The sequence below is a fragment of the Choristoneura fumiferana genome, chromosome 15, assembly GCF_025370935.1.
Source record: "Choristoneura fumiferana chromosome 15, NRCan_CFum_1, whole genome shotgun sequence".
Taxonomy (NCBI): domain Eukaryota; kingdom Metazoa; phylum Arthropoda; class Insecta; order Lepidoptera; family Tortricidae; genus Choristoneura; species Choristoneura fumiferana.
Genome location: NC_133486.1, coordinates 11,971,634 through 11,986,946, shown reverse-complemented (window position 1 = coordinate 11,986,946; position 15,313 = coordinate 11,971,634). Strand labels below are relative to the sequence as shown.

The 15,313-nt window shown below is 38.2% G+C and overlaps 1 protein-coding gene and 1 long non-coding RNA gene across 2 annotated transcripts in view; one reads left to right on the top strand and one right to left on the bottom strand.

Annotated features, from left to right (window-relative positions):
* The window catches only part of LOC141435628 (uncharacterized), a 226,363-nt gene that overhangs the window by 35,779 nt on the left and 175,271 nt on the right, over positions 1 to 15,313 (top strand). The window lies entirely within an intron of this gene.
* LOC141435639 (uncharacterized) lies at positions 108 to 15,061 on the bottom strand. Its single transcript, XM_074098378.1, has 6 exons — positions 14,901 to 15,061; positions 5,421 to 5,665; positions 4,940 to 5,180; positions 2,527 to 2,715; positions 1,179 to 1,241; positions 108 to 339 (listed from the first exon to the last, which is right to left on the bottom strand). The coding sequence occupies exons 1-6, from the start codon at positions 14,937 to 14,939 to the stop codon at positions 130 to 132; spliced, it is 987 nt and encodes a 328-aa protein (XP_073954479.1). The 5' UTR covers positions 14,940 to 15,061; the 3' UTR covers positions 108 to 129.

The window sequence follows — 15,313 nt, the reverse complement described above, 5'->3', positions numbered from 1 at the left end:
CACACACACACACATAACACATAAGTATACATAACGACTTGAAACTTTTGTAATTCTTAATTCACACCACGGGTTCACACCAATAAAACATCCTGTTTTTTATTCACTTTAAATTTATGGACTTCAAAATTAACACAACACATCAAGACAAATAACAAACACACTCAAAGCTACTGCCAACATCGACTGCTGCAAACCCTTTGCTGAACTCAAAGATATTCTGTCCTTTTCTTGCTCAGGAACGTCCTGTAGGGTTTGTAGAGGATCAACGAAGAACTCAGCGGGGGGAGGAGGAGGGAGTGGAGGTGCTGAAGCTTCTACTAGAACTGCACCGAGGTCCTGTAAAGACAAAATTTATATAAACCGGTTTATATAAAATTATTTGAGCTGATATATTGTTTCGCAGAATGATCTTTTCGCCGAGTGATCGTTTCGCATAGATTTCCTTTTGTCAATGAGAAAATGTTTTAAGAAAATTATTTGTTTCGATTAATTTAATGTCTTACTGGAATCACGCCTCTATCCCAACGGGGTAGGCAGAGACTAAATCCTTCCACTTGCTACGATTCTGGCATACAACTCTCGCTTCATCTACATTCATCCATCTTTTCATCTTTTTCTTACTGGAATTGAGTTTATACAATACAGTGTAGTATTGTTGTAAGATTCTACGAGAGGTATTAAAATGTAATTTTATATAAGTAAATGCAAAATTTTATGTCAAATACATCCAGTACGGGTAGAGGTAGGTAGAGTTAAAAAACCTTGGTATTTAACCAGTATGAAACTATACAAAACAAATGGCTGGAAAAAGTTCCCAATATGTATGGTTATTTGGGTAGATCAACTATTTCTTGTTGTCATTCTGTCCCGTCAGCGAAGGGACAAAAAGAGTATCTACTGTTTAATAGAAGAAATGTGGTGTCACATTTCACATTATACTAACATGCTCATTAGATGACCAATATTATAGAAGGGACTTAAAACTACCACAAAAATGCATGTTTGGCAAATTTTAATCTTATAAACTTACGGTTTAAGGAGTGACTCAGGAGACCGTAACTATAGCAACGAGTGACAAGAAAAAGTTGATCGACCCATTTTTCGCGCACAACGGAAATTATAGTATTATATAAATCATACTATTTTTAAGTAAAGATAATAAGAAAGATACTGGCCTTCCCAGCGTTGTTTCGTTCTGGACCGGAATGTTTTTTAGTCCTGGTTGGTTGCGGTACCTCCTGCAAAATATTCAGTCAACAGGAGTTTAGACTAGGGTTGTACCTCCGCAAGAAATCAAACCTCCGCCTCCATAACCGCCTCCATAGAATTTTTTTAGAGTTTAAACGAAGCGGAGATTTATTTACGTTGACATAAAACAAGCGAGGAGCGAGGAACCTAACTTTGGCTAGTGACAAACCCACGAAACTACTATTTGTGAACGATCATCATCATCATCAACCGGAAGACGTCCACTGCTGAACAAAGGCCTCCCCCTTAGAACGCCACAATGAACGACAACTCGCCACTTGCATCCACCAGCATCCCGCAACTCTGACTGTCATGAGTCCACCTGGTAGGAGGCCTGCCGACAGTTTCTTCCGGCCCGTGGTCACTACTCGAGGGCTCTTCTCCCCCAACGTTTATCTGTTCTTCGAACGTTGTGAAATATAATTTATCCCTTCTCAAGTTTGATTATAAGTAAGCAATTAAGTAACAAGCAACGGATTGAAGTGTGCAAATCTGTACTGACGTTTAATAGTGCGAGTACACGTTAAACTAATTTTATTAGTTGGTATTGATAAAAATGATGTACAACCGTTGTGTTATTTTAACAATTCGGATGAAGAAGAAAACGACATACACAAAAATAATCTTTTTGAGGAATTAACTTCTTTAATATTTTATATATATATATTTTATATTATATATATTTTATATAGGATCAACATTTTTTCCCACATTTTCAGTCTTCGTCCCTTGGGCAACAATATCCATTGTACCCAACTAAATGACCTTTATAGGTAACTGTAGTAATTGGAGCATATTCCAACAATTTATATTGTTGATGAATTCCTTCTGTACGACTCAGTTCTATATGTTTTCCGGACACCAATTACCAAATCATTTAATGTTTTTAAAGTTGAAATGCAGTCGTTTTTCTCTAACACTATTTGAAGTATTATGTAAATAATTTGACCCTATTCAAACGTAATCTTGATATACTTATTTACTTTTAACTTATGGACAATATGACGTTAGAATTCAAACTTAGCCATTAGTTTCGATAATGATGGTTAAAAATTGCTTTTTATCGATGTCGATAAACTTAGTCGATTTTGAATTAATCACTAGCATTGGTACATTTTTGCCCCCATCAATCCGGTGTTTGAAAGTAATAACTACTTCGTGTAGGGAACCCTAAAAACTTGACGGGTATAAGTAAACCCTTTTGTAACTGACTGCGAATAAGGCGGGGAAGTTCTAAATTTCTCGTAAGAATACTAGTAAAACTACCCAACGAACATTTTCGAACGTAGTGGTGGTAGGTGGTGGCCTCGTTTCTTGTGTCGTCGTTTCCGGCTGCATGTTGAGAGGCGTCACATTCTGAATGAAGGACTCGATGATGAAACGTGCCCGTGCGATGATGGGGTCCAGCGCGCGCATGTGCGTCGCGATCTCCGTGGGACGGGCTATCATCAGGTACTTGTTGAACTGGGAATGATTAAAGTCAATCAATGTGATGAGTTGTGACAGTTTTAAGGCTTTCATTGCTCATCTTTTAAGTATTAGTTGCAAACATTTTTCTAACAAAGTGTATCCACTGGATGTCTCCTGACCTGACCGGGACAGAATAATAACACTAAAAAAGTTGATAGGCCCAGATAGACCATTTTACCTACTGAAACTGACTTCATTTTATTTTTAAAACCATTTAGGCTGCATTAAAAGAATTTAAATAATCCACTGTCTGAACAGGGAATCGAACCCGCAAAATAGTAAAAAACATCTGTAATTTTGCGGTACTGAACAAAAGGCTCAATAATAAGGATTATTTATTTCCTGATAACATATACAAATAATTCAAATTCAAATATTTTTATTTGCATAAATAAGGGTATAAATTGGTCTTACATAATGTCATAGGATCCATTCCTTGTTTTGCCATAGTATGGCGTACAAATATTTATAAAATCACATTATCAATTCTAACAGAACACATGCTTACATTTTATTATTCACAATAAGTTTATGTCAAAATATTATTAAATGTCAAATGTATATAAGTAAAAATAATTATACAAAAATAGTAAAAGTTATTTCAAAGCAGGATTGACAAAAAAAGGTAAGTCTAAATGTAATAAGGCTGCCTGGAAGAGATCGCTCTTAAGCGATAAGGCCGTCTATTGCTTACCTTGTAATTTTCTCTGTGTACCTGTTTTCTGTATCGCTTACTATTTCTGGTGTACAATAAAGAGTAATTGTTTTGTATTGTATCGTAAAAGGAAGACCATGTAATTTGACAGTTATAACTTCTGGAAAACTAATACTTACAACTGTATTTTTTTAAGCTATTTGGTGGGTTCGATTCTCGGTTCAGACAGGGTATTTTTCAAAAAACTTTGAATGCGGTTTAAATTGTTTTTAAAATCATAATAAAGGCGTCTTTCAGTAAAATTATCTAACTCCAATATTTAAGATACTTTTCCTCCATGTGGCATAGCCGAGAGACATCCGTCACAATCCACTATTACCATTTTACAAAATCAATGAAGGTATCCTGTCTTGACAACTCATGAAAGGTCTGTCAATTGGATAGATGCCTGAGTAAATTAAATATCACTCTATTTAGTCCGTCAGTTAGATCATCCATCAGAAACAAGTGACCATCATTTTTTTTCTTTTGTCAATCAAACAAATACTGATGAAGATGAAGAGCATCAGGGTTCGGAAGCGGAGCCCGAGACGTCACGTCGTGTAAAAAGACATAAAGCAGAATTTTGGCTATATCTTCACATTATTATTCAAATTCTTCACATTGGCTCCATAATTTTCTGTTTAATCAACTACCAGACTCACTGATATATTAAACTGACCAGACAAATAAGAATTTTTTAGGACACTTAGCAGCGTTTCCTACAGAGATGTGCGGGCATGTGTTGCAAGGAATGTTTTTCATGGTGTACTGCCGTTTCGGCAAAATATTTTTCGCCAAATTTCACCTCCCAAAAAACTTATCGCAGTAGTTTCATTTCCCAAACGAATCTTTAGCATATCAACATTTCGCATTTTATTTATTTGGTCAAATTATCATTTGGCATAATTTTAAATTGTCAAGTTTTATTATGACTAACGCTTATTAAGCTTTGGATAATATTTAGCCAAAAAAATGTTTTTCAAAATGACACTTCGCACACGAACCAACCACAGAACCAACTGCTACCAGAAAAGTAGGTTATTAGAACTGCGACTCCCACCAACGAACTTATCAGTAGGTTAGGTTACGTTTACTGCTACCAGAAAAGTAGGTTATTTGACATGCAATATTTTGAGAAGAGTGCTTTATGCCAAACGATACATTTGACTAAATTACTGGTAATATGAAACTTTTTTTTTAAACAATAATTTGCAAAAAAAAAATACTAACTGTAAAATTGCGATAAGTTTTTTTTAGCAAATGATTTTTTGCCAAATGATAATTTGAGTAAAATATTTTGGGATGTGATACTTTGGGAAAAGTTTTTTGCCCATACATTAGTAATCCGCTTTTCATTAACCAATAGAAACGCTTCATTTACCTCGCCAGTGTTTCCACCAGAGATGTGCTGTGCGAGGATGTGTAAATGAAGCGTTTCTATTGGTTGATGAAAAACACATCCCTCGCAACACGTCCTCGCACATTATTGATACAAACATTGATACGGTGACGAATACAAACCTTCTTCACAGAACACCACCCACTCTTCTTAGTCGTGATTGGGTCAGAACCGATCAGCCAAACCATGGCCAATATCCTTGGAAACGTTGTGTGTGGTTCCCCCATCATAGCTCCTGGGGTGTGGACCAAGGAGTTCAGGTCCGGCTCCGATTCTAACATCGATGTTTCCATCAGCAGCCTGGCATTCATTAGACCTTGGATCAGCTCTGGAATGATCGTGCCCTCGTCTCCTTCGAGATTTCTGATGGATAAGAAATAAGGTTTGTTTAGTGTTTTAGAATAAGTAAATATCAATAACGTTAAGGACTAGAGCAGCGCCAACAGATGCTATTCGATATATTATATCAAGTTTCATTGAATAAGACAATGAAGAAATTGAAATGTATTTACAACACCTCTGATGACCGCGTGAAACTTTAACCTAGCCTTATTCAATTTTTATGGGCATTTTTTTTATGTCTTACTTTTTTTCAACACTTACTTGACTAACTCCAGCATGAGCCTGGCCACTTTCCCAGCAGCGGGTCTTGTAAACGCGATGCACTCAGAGCTTCGTGGTCTAGGCTTAATGGTAGCGACGATCTCAAAGGAATTGGCCAGCTCGCGTTGCCTCGAGTCTTCGCCGGCTAGCCAGTCCAGGGTGAGAGCTGATCGGTACGCTGCGATCCCTGAGACGGTGCTGCGAGTGGCATTGAAGGGGAAATGGTAGAAGTCATCGGCGGAGCACTGTTATAAATAAAAGAATGATTTTTCAGCAATGTTAGGAGGGTTCTTAAACTTAAAACAGTCTCATTTGGAAATTTTTACGATCTGTTGATGGGTGGGGATCCGTGACGTCACAAGGTGTTAAAAAGTACCAACCGCACGTATTCATAATGTTTGACCTATTATTGACGTTGCTTATAACTGGCTATCAAAAAGCCACAAATGTACCACAATAGCACAATTTGAGAAACTATTTAGGGTAGATTTCAATCAACTCAAACATTGACTGTTTTCAGGACATCAAAGTTTTCCCAAATAGGGAATATTACTGCAATTTTATGCCGCCAGAGTGCAGCACTAGCACATACCATATGCATGGTTTATGTTTTTTGAGTATCTTAAATGAGAGAGAGAGAGAGAAACATTTATTTACACATATTCGATACACATAAAAATACATTAAATGGAAAAAAAAACATCGAATAGTATAAAGTGGACCCCACTCAGCATAATGTTACGGCAAGCCGCAACGCTGTTTTTCAGTGGGACCCATTTAAAAACTAAAACATATAAAAACATACAACACACTATGACGACACGAACGGCAGCGGAAGGAAGTTCGCAACCGGAAATAATGGCAACACTCGATCAGTTTAAATGTCCGTAGGATGCCGTAATATCATATTATTTCAATGTCATTTTTGGAAATATTGCTGTATCGTTAATCGATGTAAATAACATTTATTTTGGTACTTAATCAATATGTCATGACTTCTATAGGTATTAATACTCTTTGGTCATGATCCGTCATGGCGACAAAATATAAAGGGAACTGACGTTGTCATGGCAGTTTGTTTGTTGTGCTAGTGTCGAGTGTCGCCCCCTGCGCAGAACTTTGCCTAATATGCCCTACTAGCTTAAGCCCGCGACTTCGTCTGCGCGGATCTAGGTTATCGCGCGGTGGCGCCCTCTACCGGAATAAAAGGTATCCTATGTTGATCCTTGGGGTTCAAAATATCTATATACCAAATTTCATCAAAATCGGTTCAGTGGTTTCGACGTGAAAGCGTAACAGACAGACAGACAGACAGACAGAGTTACTTTCGCATTTATAATATTAGTAGGGAAGTAGGGATTAGCATTTTTCAAACAATCTCATCCTACTTATTAAATAGATCCGCTTCCGATGTATGATGCCGAGCCAAGCTCCGTCTGAGAAACTTTTTCAATTCGTTCTTTGCTAAAGTAAAATGACTGCATAAACGAGTTTATGAAAAAGTACACTCCGACGAGTAATAATGTTAGGGATCCGTGAGACCGATACGAACACAAATGACCAATAAAGTGGGTCGGATTCAGGCGCAAATCTAACATTTTGCTCGGGGAGCGCAATCTTTAGCTCATTTCACGTGCCAGAAAAGTTATAGTAAAAAAAAAACTTTAGTTTTTTTGTCAGTAAGAATTGGTCACATGGCCATTAGGACAAACGACGTTAGGCGATACGATATAGACCCGATTTAAGTATATCTTTCAAAATATGGCTCCATCACAAGCAGTGGCGTGAATTAGGTCAATTCCAGGGTAGGCAGAGCTATCTCGCGCCGCAGCCAGGCGCCGTCAGAACTTCAGGCTTTAGTTGGATGGAAACGGCCTGCATCCACCCAAGACTAACCAAAAAAATCCGGCTGGAACAGCGGCGCGTACAACCATCGTCAATATCTGACACAGCAAAGCGTGCATAAATGTCTGATACGACTCTATTTCTAGGGCTGTAGGAACGGGTCAGATATTTTTGCACGTTCCGCTGTAGCAGATATTAATGCAGGTGACTATGATTTGCCAATTTTTGTTAGGAGTTTCGATCACCTTCTATAACTGTTGTTGTTTATTCAAAATTACCCAAAAAGTCGTTGGTCGCGCGACGGGTTAAAAAACCACGGATCCCTGCTAATTTCGCAGGTAAACATAACGAGCTTTTCAGTAATAAAAGCTTGTAAAAAACTCAGAGGGCCGAAAGCTCGGAGTGACAGAGCGCTGAGCATTAGCCAGGTCAAGAATGTAAATGGGGTACTTTCTTGTTTAATGCCCTCTGTATTTCTATTGTGCTTTCAGGAACTTTATTTACCTGCCTAAACTGTTTTGACGGCCGTTTTGTTTGAGGTTAGATCTGTCTTGAATTGTGGAAGAAAAATAATAGCGCAGTTCTATTAGTAAAAAGCCGTGGTGGCCTAGTGGTTTGAACTATCGCCTCTCAAGCAGAGGATCGTGGGTTCAAACCCCGGCTCGCACCTCTGAGTTTTTCGAATTTCATGTGCGGAATTACATTTGAAATTTACCACGAGCTTTGCGGTGAAGGAAAACATCGTGAGGAAACCTGCACAAATCTGCGAAGCAATTCAATGGTGTGTGTGGAGTTCCCAATCCGCACTGGGCCCGCGTGGGAACTATGGCCCAAGCCCTCTTGTTCTGAGAGGAGGCCTGTGCCCAGCAGTGGGACGTATATAGGCTGGGATGATGATGATTAGTAATATCATCATCATCCCAAACTACATAGGTCCCACTTCATGCTGGGCACAGGTCTTCTCTCTATTTATTGCTAATTAAGTTACGGGTGGATTTAATTATTTTAATTACGGAGCAAAAGGACATAGAGCCGGCCCCACACGCTAGGTTATGCCTGCACAGTTCATTTGTGTATGACATGACGCCTTACCTGCGCAAACAAATTTTTATATATGCAATTTGATATTTTTTGGCTAAGCCTGAACAAATTAACTGTACAGGTATAACCATCGGTTATAACCTAGCGTATGTGGCCGGCTCTACCGATGCCATAATCGCTGTATTGAGAAGAATGTTTTCAGTTGTTTTTAAGCGTATGACGTGTCGACACTTAAGTAATTGACTCGCTACCATCGTCTATAATACGGTATTTGACTATTTTGTATATGTTTTATAAATGAAAAGTACACAATGCCTTTTATCGAATAGAAAAACAATTTTTAAGCTACCTTTACAAATAACAGAGAAAAGACATACTGGCATGTGACGTCACACTCCAGTACCGCCATACTTGCTGCATAGAAAAAAGCGTTTGAGAAAGAGACAGGTATATAGATTTTTCAAAAAATCACTATAAATCCAATTTTCAACCGATTTAAATTTTCTCTTCGCTAAACACTATCTGTATATCTATATTTTCATAATAATATTAAGATATGGCAAAATCAGGAGTTGTCAAATACCGTATTCCGGACAACAGGGCTACTACGAAACTCGAAACTCAAAGTTCGTGTCGTGCGGTCCCTCTGACACTTATTTATACTATTTAATACGAGAGCGAGAGGGACCGCACGACACGAACTTCGAGTTTCGTAGTACTTAGCCCTGCAGATACAGCTCCGGACTTAAAAATCACCAGCCACTACTTCACTTATCTCATTTAAAAGCTAATCCTACCCTCATATAATATTCCATAAAACAGTCAAGAGCAACAGATCTTGTCTTGGATCTTAATGACTCCCGCGCATTACCATGTAATCTCAACGGTTGAACAATAGCTTAACCCACATAATTTTGTTAATTGAGGCAAAATTGCCACGGCTGGCAACACAGATTTACAGACAGCCATACATTGCCACTTTATCGCTAAATTACTAGCCAAAAATAAATCCGGATTGTATTTGTGATGACGGTATTGCGTGACTAATTTAAAGTGAGCAGTAAAGGTGTTTAAAGATTTCAATTACCTAAATTTCGGGAATGTAAAATGGTTCCAGCTTGAAAGATAGGATACCGTAGTTAAGATCTGGAATCCATACTAATATTATAAATGCGTGTGTGTGTGTGTGTGTGTGTGTGTTTGTATGTTTGTATGTCTGTCCGACTTTCACGTCGAAACGGCCGCTCCGTTTTACGTGCTTTTTGGCATAGAGGTAGTTTGTGGGCTAGAGAGTGATAAAAGGCTACTTTTTATCCCGGAAAAATGCACAGTTCCCGAGGGAACAGCGCGCAACAACCTAATTCCACGCGGACGAAGTCGCGGGCAAAAGCTAGTTTCAAATATTTTTATATGGACTCTCTTTACATGTTTTTTTTTACCAGAGGTACGTTATGCATCTAGAGCACAGTGACCATTTCGCGACGTTCTTTGCGTTCCTGGGCGTTGCGACGCACAGTTTTGTTTAGGTTTCAGGTTTTCAGTGTAGGTAAGCGATGACGTCGTATTGTGATTAATAGTACATTGTGTCTTAAGGGCGGTAAATAAGGAATTACGAACGAGTCTATTAGAAGCCCGAAGTCGAAGACTGAGGGCTTTAATGAGTCGATGTTCGTAATTCTAGTACCGCCCGTACAGCACATGTACTGCAGCACGCGCAGCACCATCAGTACGTACAGGTGTGTACGCGCAATGAGACGAAAAAAACTAAAAAAGTTTACGAGCAAGTGTCAAAAAAAAAAATCAAAAGCGGCGGGGGGCAGAATTATGTTGAGATCACAGTTTAGGTATACACCATTGATAGCGCTGATTTCTAGCAAAACACAGACGACGTGATGGACATTAGACGGGTAAGGCTCAATTTGCACGAGAGCGTATATTATGTAGCTAGAGTCGCGTCAAAATCCGACGTTGGTGCTATTTTAACTTCGATTCCGCCCAACAGTGCTCAAGCATCGCATTTTAAAGGCGCTAGATATCGCGTGAATAAATTCAAGGGCATAAATTTGTGTTATTTGAACGATTTTTTAAAGGACGTTGAGTAAGCTCTCGTGCTTGGGCCTAAGCAATGGAAAAGAACCCGCGTTTTCATCGTTCGAGGCGACGCAACTAAAGCGCCCCCGTTATATACAAGAGATAATGGCGGGCCCAAGGTTAAGGGTTGAGGTCTAAACAAATTTATATCGTAAAAATGTATAATGGCCCATCGTGCCGAAATAGGGTGTTAGCCGCGGAACGACTTTATTACGGGAATAAATTTACTCCCGTATCTTATTTTTTAGTGCCGTCAATTTTTGTTGGTGTTTAATTAAAGTTCAGCGCACAAAATTTTGAACATAAGTCAAATTTTCCTGATGAATTAAGGTTAAAATTTTGATAATCAGACATAAGTTTTACCAGATCAATTAGATTATATTATATCAAATCAAAAATCAAAATAATTTATTTTCGGATAACTGAGTAGATCCAAGTATTGTTAGTTTATACAATATTCTTATGAGACTATGGTAGTAAGCTGATAAAATATACTATTATTACATTACATTAAATCAAATTAATTACCTACATTAATTTCCATGACATTCATGTACACTGCCTAATTAATTAATTAACTTCTGTTTCATTTCAAATTAACACATCACATCCAATTAAATTAATCTGTCTATCTATGTCAAACCAAATAAATTAAAATTAATTGAATCAAAGCCACATTTCATTACATTCTAAATTACACAATAATATTAATAACTAAACGTTTATTTTAGGATCTGGTCCCATGTATATCATATATACCGAAGACATCCAGATCGCTGGGCAAAATCGCCACCAATTCAGATTCATGAGACGGGCACCGAAGCAGGGCAGGCCAAAAAGGAGATTTGGCACGTTTCGACCCAAATTGTTAAGATTTTGCTAAAGACAGAGACGAGTAGAAAGACAAAGGGGAGGCCTTCTTCCAGCAGTCAGACTTACATTTTTATTTAGCAGGCCTTGCTTGTCAGTATGTATGTATGTATTCAAAAGATTCGATTACAAAACATGAACAATCAAGAAAAAGTACTAACTCAAAACTGTATATTGTATTATATTATGAAAAAAATTGAGAAACACGTTGACCACAGCTATGTCGATCGAATCGTTCCTATTGTTTCGCCGTAACATAACTTATTTGCCTAATTCCCTTAACCCTTCCATAAACCGGCCACATAAAGCAGAAAGGGATGAAAAATGCCCATTTCTCCGCGCCTTTACGGTCATCGTAAACTGTATCTTGATAGATGGGCCGTTAAAATCATTTTCCGTGGCGTACTTCGTAAGGTATTTGCGCGACCAATGTGCGGTCAGTGAGCTAAGCGATAATAATGTGGCTTCATTATAACCCGATTCCCACGTGACTGTCTAAATTTTTATTATCTAACCTGTATCTATCTTACACCCTTTCTTCACTCGTTGTTTTAAGGTACCGTAAAATCGTTCAACTTTGCCCGCTTTTCAAATTTCACCAAAAAAATACACAGACTACTTACTTTTTAATGACTAATGAATTCAGCTGAAATGAGGAAATTGTCCTTATTTCTAAAATATTTCAAGCAATTTCATATTTTTTGGCGGGCAAAATTACTCGTACCTTTCACTCTCGTCTATGTTTGCCCGGGTCCAGCCAGTGAGTCAAACCGCCCACTGGAAGTAAGTGAAATTTGACTTGCAAGATTGAATTACCACAAGATGAGAATGAGGTTCCACTTCATCTTCGCTATTTATACAGGATGAAAAATCGATGCAAGTACAGTACAGATGGTTAAGGAGGTAATCTGTCATTTAGCTAAGTTTAAGCCTTAAAGTTAACTCAATTTTTATTTATTTATTGGCAAGTTATCTCCATAACACACACTTGAACTTTAAGGCATGGTTTTTCTGATGGTTTCATAAAAAGATTACACGTTAGATAGTAAAAGAGTGTAATATAAAATTTACACCTGCACTTTCTTGTCAAAGCATCGACGTTCAAGTCGCCCAGTAGGTACTTAATTAGTTTGTCGCTTCAGCCCTTCAGCTTTATCTCCTATAGTGGGACAAACGTCTAAGCGCCAAAATACACTTTATGGCTTACTCCGCACCTGCCCGCCTGTTAAATGGTAATTGAGTTTTTCTATTACCATGTTTTTATGTGTTTTGCATCAAGTTCGATGACTTTCTACTCATCCGTTTTTTGTCTGCTATACCTACCAACATTTCGTATGTAGGCTAATAATTATGTAGTATATATCACTTTGCCTTATGGTGCTTTTATTACTTACTTCTTGTGTGATTTTGGTGACATTAGCCAGTTTATCTATCTACAGTTTATCTCTATCTCTACATAGTATTAAACAAAGTCGCTTCCTGCCGTCTGTCTGTATGTAGGTATATACGCTTAAATCGTTGAAATTGAGCAATGGATTTGAATGCGGGTTTCATCAATTTATAGTGATTTAACAGGAAGGCTTGTGGAGGAGCCATATTGTTAAAGATATACTTAAGTATATGGGTCTATATCGAATCGCCTGACATCGTTTGTCCTAATGTAATGTTTGTCCTAATTATCGATTGTCTTAATTGTTAATTATACGAAATGATTGGACTTTTCAGGAAATGTATAAAATTAAACCTAACCTAACATAACTCATTTTAACGACGCATGAGGTGTTCCGATCGGATCTGAAAAGTCCAGTCATTTCGTATAATTAACAATAAAGACAATCGATCATTACAACAAACTACGTTAGGCGATACGACAGGCTCCTATGTAATATACTATACAGCAGGCCAGAAGGCAGGTACATTTAATTTTATATAAGTTCCACTGTGAAACATCCACCTTTACGCTTCACTTCTATGCCCGTGAACTTTACACTCAATCGATCTCGCGGTCAATATCCCAAAACCAAAGTTTGGCCGGCACGGAAAACTCTTCCCGTGATATAGCGACCCAAATCGCCCAAGCTATTTTATGATGCGAGAAATTAAACGACCTTCGCCTTCGTGAGTGTTTCGGGCTTATGAGGTATGGATGCATTTCTGACAGAGATGGGCATTGTTCGGATATTTTTTTGTCCGAATAATTGTTCGAAAAAACAAAATATCATTATTTTTCGCAGTTAGGTACCTATTGTTTTTTCGTTTTATCCACGAATAATTTATGCGCGAGTAATTTGTTCGCGAATAGTTATATTCGCTAGATACCTAATAAATAATTTGAGCACATTTTTGAAATGACGAATGATTTATTCGTTACTAGCTTTTGCCCGCGGCTTCGCCCGCGTGGAATTCGGTTATCGCGCGCTGTTCCCTCGGGAACTGTGCATTTTTTGGAATGAAAAGTAGCCTATGTTAGGTATTCTCTGGCCCAAACTATCTCTGTGCCAAAAATCACGTCGATCCGTTTCGATGTGACCTACAAATTATAAACTATTTGTGGATAAAGTTATTTCACAAGAATAATCGTTCGATAATTTTATTCGTCACTCACGAATAATTTGGCTATCCTTATTCGTTATTCATATACGTTTTGCCCATCTCTATTTTCGGTTTGTGAAGAATGATTGTGTATTGAGAACACGATATACCGCAGTGTTCATCATAGCACAATGTTCTGACGAACCCATTTTCTTCAAGGTATTTTCGGAAAATGTTTGGTGTCACGATGTCATTTACTGTTGTCACTGGTCGCGTTTCCAAATGGATTATTCCAAATTGCTTCCATAAAATAGTATTTTCTTTACCTACTGAAGTAGAAGACGGTCAGGTCCGATTCTACGTAGTGCAAAATTCGAACTTCGTATCTTGCCGTCCCTCTCACGCTTATATTATTTAAATACGAGAGTGAGAGGGACGGTACGACATGAACTTCCTTTTTCCAATTTCGTAGTAGTGAGGGGGAGGCTCCAATAGAGACCGAAGTCCGAAGGACGAGCATTGGTAGTTGTATATATGCGTCAGAGTTGTGAAACTTCGATAGCACGATGTAGAACATGGTTGAAGTGTCTATATGTGCTCACTAGATGGCGCTAGGAGTCGCTACAGTAGCGCCCCAGCGGGACTACTACGAATTTCGAAAATCAAGTTCGTGTCGTTCCGTCCCTCTGACACTTATACTATTTAATACAAGAGTGAGAGGAACGGTACGATACGAACTTCGAATTTTGGCCTTTGAGCGGTTGGAAGCGACGTTAGTATTTACGGTAAATGCAATGATTTTTAACCCCCGACGCCAAAAAGAGGTGTTATAAGTTTGACGCCAAGTCTGTCTCTGGCTTCGTAGCTCTCAAACAGATGGACCGATTTCGATGCGGTTTTTTTGCGTGAATGCGAGATTCCTTGCGATGGTGCTTAAGCTGAGTTTAGACTTGCAATAAAAATCGTGCAAGTTGCATTACATTGCGGCGCTCGATTGACCATTACAAACTCGTCGGCTTTACGGCCTCGCAATGTAATGCAACTTGCACGATTTTTCTTGAGTCTAAACTCGGCATTAGAATGATTGAATTAGGTACTTACGGTGACCCACAGAAGTGCAAGAGCGACTATTTGCAGCATTGTCGCTTCATCGGTTGTTCTGGTGCGTTCATTGGACTATTGAACAGAAATGCCGTATTATTCTTGATGTTTGGATCATTTTCATCTCACCATCTGATAAAGCTGTGATAGACGTCAACAGAGTAAACACATAAGTGACGCAATAACGTGATGTCAACATGATCGACAATTTGTACTTTAGATTTGTACTATTTTTAATAACAAAGAGGTTTCTTTATTCAAGTTTTAATATTTAAGGAGATTTAAAAATTCAGTCAAAAATACCTACCTATGATATAGCGGCACAAGATTGGCGCAGAGGTGTTTTTGGAGATATTTTTAAATCTATCGGTGTCATATTTGGATCTATTCGGTACTTGCCCCCTTTTCGCTTT